The 10,115-nt window shown below is 56.2% G+C and overlaps 1 protein-coding gene and 1 long non-coding RNA gene across 2 annotated transcripts in view; one reads left to right on the top strand and one right to left on the bottom strand.

Moving 5' to 3' along the window:
• Positions 1 to 1,174: 1,174 nt before the first annotated feature.
• Positions 1,175 to 7,144, bottom strand: LOC124246960 (uncharacterized). The gene is made up of 3 exons (XR_006890639.1): positions 7,008 to 7,144; positions 4,140 to 4,316; positions 1,175 to 3,622 (listed from the first exon to the last, which is right to left on the bottom strand). It is a non-coding gene; the product is annotated as an uncharacterized LOC124246960 (long non-coding RNA).
• A 286-nt stretch (positions 7,145 to 7,430) lies between these two features.
• Positions 7,431 to 10,115, top strand: part of ITGA3 (integrin subunit alpha 3) — a 28,318-nt gene continuing 25,633 nt past the window's right edge. The window contains exon 1 of the mRNA XM_046675802.1: positions 7,431 to 8,063. Coding sequence (XP_046531758.1) covers positions 7,858 to 8,063 — 206 coding nt within the window. The 5' untranslated portion in view covers positions 7,431 to 7,857. The remainder of the gene's footprint in view (positions 8,064 to 10,115) is intronic.

The raw sequence follows: 10,115 nt of genomic DNA, 5'->3' as shown, positions 1-10,115 counted from the left end.
AACCAGAGGAAGCTTTTAAATCCACAAAGGTGGTCAGCTCACTCCCAGAGTTGGGGTGGGGGGCACAGGGGAGGGTGGGCGTGAACCCATCAGTTCCCTTCAGTTTTCTGTCAGCAGACTGAAGCCCAAACTCCCGCCCCTGGTGCTTTCCTGAGCGTGTCCCTTCCAGCCAGCTGTGCTTGGGACCCCTGCTCCACTGCCCTGCCTACTGCATCTCACACCCCCTTGTGCCCTCTAATGCATCTGACTGGCCTCCCCCATCCCCACCCCAAGCTCCCTTCTCAAGAGTCAGACGGGCTATGCCATCACTCTGCTTGGGATCCACGCCTGTCAGGGTCTCTGCCCAGAGCAGTTCTGACACTGAGGGAATGGCCTTGACATCTCCCAAGCCCCATCAGACTCCTCCCCTCAGAGGAGTCCCTGACGCCCAGGACAAGGTGGGGAAGGGTACCTCCAGAGGGAAAAGGCCAAGACCCCGGAGGATCATTTCACAGGAAAGTGAAATCTCCTTCTTCGCTGCCCCCTCATGCTAACAGTTCCTGTCTGGAACCCCCTCCCCCCCCCCCCCCCCCCCCCTCTTCTTTTTCCCAGCTCTTTCCCCTCCAGCACCCTTTCCCTCCCTCCCCCAGCATTCATGGCTGCTTGAGTCATTTATACCCCAGGGCCCTGGTTTCTGTGGGCGATGCTGTAACATCCTGCCCCATCTCTGCCAAGGAGCGCATGAGCTACCCCGGCAGGTAGGGCTCCCTGCATTTTAAGAGGAACCTTCAGGAGACAAGGCCTTAAGTCATACGGCGGTTGCCCAACGGTGAGAACTTCTGTGATCTGGGCAGGGAAGGAGAGGGCCATTACGAGGAAGGGAACTTGTGCGGCCTCGCACATCAAACTCCACAAGGACACCCAGCCCTGCCTTCACAGCGGACTCGGGTCCTGACAGCAGGGCTTGTGCCTCCCCCAGTCTGCCCTGTAGTCTACTCCTCAGCTCTCGGAAACGTGCAAGCAGATTTCAGATTGGCAGTGACTGGCTCCACCGCTTTTCTCGCTGCTGGCTTCTCAGGGGTGAAGCCCGCAGTGAGAGGCTGGGCGGCTGGGACAGGGGCGAGAGCTGGGGAGAGGCTACAACCTGTGTTACTCAGGGCTCCGGCCCGTCCAAGGCGGGCGGGGAGGAGGAAGTGAGTCAGTGGGCACAGCGATTCATGCCTCAGAATTCTGACTTTCCTTTTCAAGCCACTGAGCCAACACGTTTGTCCCAACAGGATCCCGCGGTGGGGGAGGGGACGGGAGCAAGAGGATATTTACCAGACGGAGCTGGCCTCTCACTCCCCCCAACTAGGTTTCCTTTTTTAGGGCCACAAAGAGTATGTGGCCAACTGAATTCAGCTGGATACACAGTAGTTGAAGACCTACTGTGTGTGAGGGACTGTCACCCATGCTGGAAATACAGGTGTAATCAACATTGAGCACATCTACCACTTAGCAGGCAACTTCTGGGTCCCAGTTCTGCTATTTTTCACCAAACTTGTGAGTCTAGTATGTTAACGTCCAATTTATAGTGAGAAGCTGAGGCTAAGAGAGGTGAAAGGACTTGTCCAATGTCACAGCCCTGCCAGTCTATAATCACACTGCAAGTCCAGGCTACAAGTCAGCGCAAGGCCTGGAAGATTCAAGAGTGACTACGTGTGTGTGCACACGCAGGGGTGCAGGGGGCAAGGGTGAAGGAAGAAAATTCACGAAAGATTTCGAAGAACATGTGGATATTTTCCAAATGGACAAGGGGGTAAAGGGCATTCCGGGCAGAGGGACCAGCATGTGCAAAGGTCAAGTGGCATGGACCAGCCCCGGTGTGCCCGTGGAATCCTGCTGGGGTCGAGGCACTGAGACAGAGGCCATTACAGGGGAGCAGGCTATAGGGATGAGGGGGAGATGCTGAGCCCGTTCTGGACACTCGGACTCTGAGGGGCCTGTGGGCGGCCAGCTAGAGGTGGTTCGTGAGAGTTGGACCTCAAGCTTGGAGCCTGGAGGAGCTTGGGCCCGTGTTCCCAGCATGCAGGAGAATGCTAATGCACAGGGGGTGGTCTGGAGAGACAGAGGGATGAGGAATGTGAACGGAAGCCCAGGGTGGGCTGAGGAGTCTCACCAAGGGGGCAAGGGTGCTGGGAAGGGACAGTCAGGAAGAAGGACCAGGAGAGGGCGCAGAGGAGTTTACAGAGGGCAGTCCACAAGGTAACTGCTGTCACCCTAGAGAGGCCAGGGCCAAAGGACCAAAGACAGCTATTGGGTCTGCCCATCGGAGGAGGCTGGTGCCCACGGAGAGAAGGCTTCAGTGAGAGGGAGGGGGCTTCAGTCTGGTGGGGGAGCTGGAAGGGGCCAGGATGACCCAAGGATGGGATCCTCACTCCAGGGACAGCAGACAGGTGATCCCACTCAGAGGATGTGACTTGTAAGCTGTGGCATCCTGGAAGAACAGAGGCCAAGATGACTGGGGGCACAGGGTGGGTAGGGGGCACGTAGTGGAGGTTGGTCATCTCAGCATTTTCAGCTGTAAAGTGGGAGACAGCTCCACCTCCTTGGACTGTTAGAAGATAACATACACAAAGGGCCAGGCACACAGTAGGTGCTCAGTAAATACGGCTCCCTTTCCACATTCAGATGTACACAAAGCATTTGGAGACATGTCATCACATAGGCAAACATGTGTGAATGCATGCACAAACACACATTCCAACCCACGTATATGCAGGAGCTCTCCAGGGATAACCACACATGGCCCTCCACCCCCAGCAGAGTCTTTAGGGAGTTAGTATGGGTGGGCGGGGGAGGTAGAGGAAGCCCCCAATCTGCCCGGATTTCCCACCTGAGCACAGAACCCTGCCAGTAAGAAGGCATCTCCCTAGGAAATAGCAAGGCCCCTGAGGACTGGGGACTCAGCTCAGCTGGGGCTACCACATGGGCCCCCATAGCCTCTCAACCTTGAAGGGGCCACCTTGGCAAGAGATGGAGAACTCTGTAGAGCCCACCAGAGTCCTAATCTCCCAGCCAGGAGGTTAGGGCATGTGCAGCAAGGCCAGGCCACGGGCGGCAGCGAGGGCACTACAGAGACGGTTGGAGGAACTAGAAAGATGGGGGGTTGGGGGGAGGACTGGCTGGCAGGGAAGTTTCCTGATGTTTGAGGCCTGCCCCCTCTGCTCTTTCCCTCTCCCAGCCCTGGCACACCCCACCACACCTGTACTTGGAGTCCAAGTCAAGTCAGTGGCCTGGCTCCTTCTCACTCACCCTCTCCCTCCCTCCCTCTGCCCCTGTCTCTGCTCAGCCTACCTCACCCCTTGCCCAAATTATGGTAGCCAAAATATTCTTTCAAACACCCCCATCCCGTGACCACACAAGCACCAGCCCTAGATACAACGCAATGTGGGTTTAGGCTGTTTGAATTTGAGAGCTTTCAGAATGTGAGGCCAGGATGAAACTCCGGCTTCCTGAAGATGCTCTGGTTCATCTCTGACACCCCTGGCGGTTCTCAGCTCTGTGCTGGTACACAGCAGGTTGTCGATGAATGCTTGAGGCTGACAGATTCTGAGCCAGGGAAGTTGCCGGGACCAGGCGCCTGCCTCCGCTGGCCCCGTATCTGGGTCACAGAAGAAAGGAAATCTGATAAACACATTCACACTTCACTGCTTCCCCCCTCCTCCCTCCCTCCTCAGTCATCTGCATTTTCAATTCAAGTCAGAGATAGCGACCTGAGTCTCGCTGCAGTTAGCAGTGTTTTGGTCCATCTAGTTCAACAAATATTAGGAGCCCTGGGACACAGGGATGCCGGTAGAGGAGGAACGATGGATTTCCTCCAGCCATTTCATTTCACAGAAGGGGAAATTGAGGCCTGGAGGAGGAAAGTAACCTGCCCAAGGTGAGAGGGCAGAAGATAGCTTGCATTCAACTCCCCTGACACCACAATTCCACGCCATCGCTCTCTCTCCAGCAGCTGCCTGTGCACATCATGTTCACCCGCTGACCTTCCCGTGAGAAGTGAGTGAGCAAGTGGTGTGGTCTGGGGCTCTGGGAGAGCGAGATGCGGTGTGCACTGGGGGAGGCAGGCAGAGGAAGGCTGGTGCGTCCCCAGCCAGAAATGAATAAATGGAAGCTACCTTTATAGAATATTGATGTTGTCATTGTTGCGACCGGGAAAACTTCACCTCAAACCCGGCCCCAGTTCTTCCGCTTTCTTCTCTCCCAAAGCTTCCTCTTGCTAGCTGTTTAGCTCCTCTTCCTCCTCCTCCTTCTCCCTTGTCCAGCTACTCCTCCTCCAGGAAGCCTTCCTGATCCTACAGCAGAATCCATAGTTTGCATGTCATCATGGTCATCTGCGGTTTGGTTCAATATCAAGGCTGATGATGCCACACACACACCAAGAGGGTATGAAACGGTTTATTATTTAGATAATTGAGGTCTCTAGGGGAGCAGGGCTGTCCTCTCAAGTGGGTCCAAAATGGCTTGAGAGAGGAAGGAAAGGAGATTGGCCTGGGTTTTTATTGTAGTTAGGGAGTGAGGTCAGGGTGTACACTTGTGCAGGAAGGGGTTTACACGGTTTGAATCTCTCAGGGATGCCAAAGGAGGGTGCCCAGGCTGTCCTGTCAGCTTGTCCAGGTGTGAGGCACACGGGGAAGAGGGAGAGGTGACAGCTTCAAAGCTGTCAGCCATCAAACATCAAAAAACGGACTCAGACTCCTCATTACACATGTTAGTCACACGCCCTTGTTTCTCTGTGTCTACATTTCTAGGTGGGTCCCTTCTCCATGGGGAAGAGTTGACATGATAAAGTCAACTGAGGGATGAGATGAAGCTGCGGATGATAATGTCACTGAAACCAGAGGATTTTGAACCTTTGGCATGAACTTGAGATTTCTCTTTCGGCATCTCTCCAGCCCAGAGACCCTTCCAGTCTCCACGTCTCCCTCTACCCCCGTTCCAACTCCCCCAGATCTGAAACTCCCCCACATTCCTTAGCTTGGGTCCTCCCCCTACCAGGCGCCCCTGCTCCCGCTCCCACATTCCCTCTGGATACTCCCCTGGAGTGGAAAAACCATCCCCCATCCCTTTCCTGCTCCCAGCCCTGGGATCGGACATGCTGGTCATTCCTGTTTGGGATGGCCATAGAGATAGTGCCTGGCATGGAGCCCATCTGTCATCACAGGACTCTCAAAGCTATTTCAGGCAGGACCCCTGCCCACACTGAGTGTCCACCCCGGCCCCTGAGCTCCTAGCCCTGTCTGTCTTTCCTTCTTCTGGAACAAGGTGGAGGACCCAGCAGCCAGCTAGAAGGAGAGCAAGGTGACTTCCATCCAGGTCAGCATCCTGTTCCTTGACCTCAGACATCACCTAACCCCTGGAGGCTCTGGGCCACAAGGTGGACCACGGAGAGAGGCTAGGTGGCTCTGGGGCCACGGCTTGGGAACAAATGTTGTAAAGGCAGACAGGGATGAGTGTCCTCTCCACAAACACCACAGAAAACGCTGTTATCACAGCTGGTTTTGTTTAGGTACGTCTGACTGTCTGACCAACATCTGCCTGGAGTTTGTCCCTTAAAGACACTGCTGTGGTCAGCAGCTTCCAGTCCTAGCTCTGCCGCCTATGAGCTGCGTGACCTGGAACATCCAGGTTCCCTCATAAGTCAAATGAGGATGATAATCTGGACCTCAAAGGGAGGCCAGGAGGATGAAATGAGAGTCTGCACGTGAAATGATTCATCAGCTGTAAAATTTGGCTCAAGTCCCCTTCCAGGCTCTGAGTCTAATTTTGCATGCCTAGTTCTTTATTCTTTTCCTTAAAGAGGGCTCCAAATTGTACAAGCTTCAGGCCTCACCAAGCCTAGATCTGCCCTGAGAATTGTACAAATGTTAATTATTAGCCTAAGTGGTCAGGAAGGGCCCTGGGCATAGCGGTTAAGTTTGTGCACTCTGCTTTGGCGACCCGGGGTTCACCAGTTCGGATCCCAGGCAGGGACCTACGCGCTGCTTATCAAGCCATGCTGCGGCAGGCGTCCCACCCATAAAGTAGAGGAAGATGGGTATGGATGTTAGCTCAGGGCCAGTCTTCCTCAAAAAAAGAAGGTCGCTCAGATCAGATAACACAGGATTAAAATCTGAGCTGTGTGGCTTTCACCAAGTTGCTAAGTTGCTTAACCTCCCTGAGCTTCAGTTTTCTCATCTTAAAACAGAGATAACATCTCAAAGATTGTTCTGAGGATTTAATTTAACATATTTGTAAAGTGCTTAGCATAATTCCTGCTGCAGAAGCACTTACTAAACCGCAGTTTTCTTCTTCTTATAAGCTCTCAGAGTTAGGGGCTCTAAACGGAACTTCAAGGGAGTGAACGCTGAGGGCTGAATTCCTGGACCCAAATAAGAAAGCTCCTTTAGCCTAGAGAAAAGAATGCTCAGGGGAAATGGGTCTTCACGCTGCAATAAGGGAAACTTGAGTGAGACGCAAGTGAGTAAATAGTGACCTCTTGAAGTTCCATCCTTCTGCGGGTAACCAGAACCATGGGCCCTGCCCACCTGCCGCCACCTGGTGCCACCTATTACACACCTGTGGGGGCTGACGTCCCCGCCCAGTCTCCAAACACTCAGTGTGAGCCTGGGTGGGAGGAGTGGACCTTTGGAATTCTGCTGGGCTGGGCCCTGAAGGCAAGATCGGATAAGAAATGGGTACAGTCTGGGCCCAGCTCACTGGGGACGCAGTGCACTCTAAGGAGAAAGGACTCACTTTCACATCAAGGGATACCAGAAGGCGCAGCCCTTTGGGGAAAACAGTGTCGTGTTGCTAATTACAATTAGCGATACTTGGTTATCACCACTGTTAAATATGTGCCTGGCTTTGCTGAGGCACCATTACTAGCTTGGATCAGAGTGGGTAGGGGCGGGTGGGCAAGAGAAGCAAATCTCGACAGGGACAGCAAAGGGGCCAGATGCGAGGAAGAACGCCCAGAGACCGCCAGCCGCGTCTCAGGGACTCACAGCGTGGCAGAGGCGAGTCGGGCATTCCAGCCAGCGGTGCGCGAGTGTCGTTCCCAGCCACATGCGACAACGCCGGGGCTCTCGGGCCGGGCCGGCAGAAGTGGCCGCGCCTGTAATGGCCTTTCCAGCAGCAGTAGCAGCCGCAGCAAAGCGGCCCGACAAATCCCACCCACGGCCCCGCCCGTCCAATCCATCTTGCTCGATAGGCAACGCTTCTCCGGAGGAGCAAGGGGCGGGGAGAGGAAATACAAGCTTTTGGGGGCTCCCGACAGGTGTTTGGGGGAGAGGGCGGAGTCGGTTTAGGGAGGATGAGGAGGGAGGGGCGCTGCTGCCCCTTTAAGAGGCGGTGGCGGAGCCGGGACCTTTTCTCTTTCCCCGGAAGGAAAGCGGAGCTTGGGCTGGGCGCGCAAGGTGGGGAGGTGCGGGGCTGGGCGTGGGGAGGCGGGGCGCGCGCTGGGGGGGACCCCTCCCTGCTGTCCTCCTTGCGGTCGACCGGTCTGCCTGCTGAGATCCGCGGCTGAGGCCGGATCGAAGGCGACAGTGCGGCCAAGGGGGCGCGGCCGGGACTAGCTGGAGTGCAGGGTGTCCGGGGCGGTGGGGAGGTGACCCGGCAGCAGGGCAGGAGGTAGAATAGACCTGCAGACCTCCAAGGGGAATCTGAAAGCGCAGACCCGGAGCGGACGTGAAATTGACGGGGACTGGGAGCCAGAAACTGGTCAGCGCGGCAGGGCTCAGCGACGCGGCCGGCCCGAGTGTCCTCCGGCGGCGCGGGGAGCAGGTGAACAGGTCCTCACTCCCAGCTCCACGCCCTCACGTGCTCTCGCCCGGGCCCCCGCTCCCGCCTGCAGCCATGGGCCCCGGCCCCAGCCGCGCCGCCCGCGTCCCGCGCCCGATGCTCTGCGCGCTCGCCTTGATGGTGGCCGCCGGCGGCCGCGTCGCCTCCGCCTTCAACCTGGACACCCGATTCCTGGTGGTGAAGGAGGCCCAGAACCCGGGCAGCCTCTTCGGCTACTCGGTCGCCCTCCATCGGCAGACGGAGCTGCAGCATCGCTACCTGTAAGTGAGGCTGCCAGGGGTGGGGTGGGAGAGAGAGTGTGTGTGCAGGGTGCGGATCTGGAGCTGAGTCCCAGCCCCGGGCCCGCTGGCTTCCAGGTCCGCGGGCCGCCGGCTCTTGTGAACGAGGGTTAAGGGGGCGGGGACGTGGGCAACCCTCCTGCTGCTGAGGCTTGGCGGGAAATGGAGGTATTGGGTGTGGGATGGGGGACAGTAATCACTGGCGAGTGCTGACCTGGGCAGAACCTGTCTAGACGCAGGCCCTCAGCTCTTTAAACCTCTCTTGAGAACAGAAGTGGGGTCTGAGCCCCCTCCCATTCTGTGAACCTAATACCTACGGAACCCCTCTTCTCTCCAGGGCTGGGAGCTGGGGAAAGCTGCAAGATAAACACCTAGCGGGTCCCCCTTCCCCCTTTCCTGGGAAGAACCTATAGGCATATGTATTTAAGCCCATTCCAGCCTTTACACCTCGTATTTAGTCTGCAGCCGTGCCAGCCACACCCCATGCAGAGCCAGACTGGAGGGCCTTCTCAACTGCTTGGCAGTTGCTAGTGAAGTGATGGGTGAGTCTGGGCGTTTGGAGCTGTCCAGGCACTCCCACTGACCTCTTGAGGATGGGGGAGTAGAAGAGAGAGGAGGGACTGTCCCAACTCCTGCTTGGTCTCCTGCCCACCCCCAGCCCCCAGCAGTGCTGCCCTCCCACCAGACATCTTCCCTGCATTCCACAGATTCATGTTGAATCTTCAACCCTGAGTGTGTTTGTTTTGGTTTGAAGAGGGAAATGGTGTTTTTCTCTTTCTTCTGTTCTCCTTCCCCAACAGCTGCAAGGAGAAGGAGGGGGAAGAGTTAGGCATGGGGGGAGAGGAGAAGGAGATTGCATCCAGCTGCTGTGTCACAAACCCCACTCCCCCTACCCCCCACCCGTACACACTCATGCCCAGAGGGGCATGTGCAGGTTTCAGAGGCTTCTCTGCCATGGGCTCAGTGTGTTGAGGTCAGCAGGTAGGGGAAGAGAGCAGCTGGGGGAGGTGAGGCTGCCCCAGGAGGGACGGTGGTTAGGACAGGTTAGGCAGGCTCCATCTACCTCTCTGAGCTGAGTGACCTACCATACATGTGCCCCCACCTGGTGTCTACCCCTGCTGAGCAAGAGGACGTGGTCAGATTAATGGTGTGTTGAAACCTTTCCCAACTCTGGCTGGTGCCTGCAGAAACTTGAGGAAGCTTGGAATGTCCAAAGTCCAAACTCTGCCCCAGCCTTGGCCCCTGCCCCGCTGGCCCAGCCCTTGCCCAGTCTACCTACCTACTTGGCCTCAATTCCATCTAGCTTCTGCAGAGGCCAGGGCCACCACGCTCTTCCCAGCCTGACCCCATCAGCTGGGGTCTGGCCTCGGCCAACCCTCCCTCTTTTGGAGACCCTAAGTGGCCATCAGCACAAGTTTCTATATTGGTGCTCTTTCTGCCCCAGCTGAGAAAAAGATCTGCAGATTTTCAATGCTGAGTCTGCATGATATAAGGCAACATAGTGTAAAGAGATCAGAAAAGCAAGCATGCAATAGAAAGCTGGAGTAAATAATGGATTCTGTAACATCCGCCACCCCCTACCCCCTGCTTTGCTATGCGACCTTAAGCAAAATATACCCCTTCTCTGGACCAGTTTTCCCCAAAGGGTTGGGCCTGGATCTATATGCTCCTTCCTGCCTCTGTTGGCCTATAAAAGGCAACTTGGCATCATGGAGAGAGGAGAGGCTCCAGAGTCCCATTGCCAGTCTCCCATCTTGGATCTGTCACTAATACCTGCGTCTTAATCGCCTCATGTGTGAGGGGGAGGGCAACACACCCTCTTCATGGAGGGATAGTGGGGCTTTAATGAGATGATGTGTGTGCAATGCTTTGCGTAGGCCTGCTTCTCCAGGGAGCAGCTGAGGGCTCTCGTGCTGAAGCCAGGACCTGCATCCACCCTTACTACCCATGGCCTCACCCAAGATGGCTGAGCAGAGGGCTTCTACTTTCCTTCCTGGGCAGCTAGAGATGGCATTAGGCCTGCTAAGAGTCCAG

This window comes from Equus quagga, chromosome 11 (genome assembly GCF_021613505.1).
Source record: "Equus quagga isolate Etosha38 chromosome 11, UCLA_HA_Equagga_1.0, whole genome shotgun sequence".
NCBI lineage: Eukaryota > Metazoa > Chordata > Mammalia > Perissodactyla > Equidae > Equus > Equus quagga.
The sequence above is the reverse complement of the archived record's forward strand: the minus strand, read 5'-3'. Positions and strand labels throughout refer to the sequence as shown.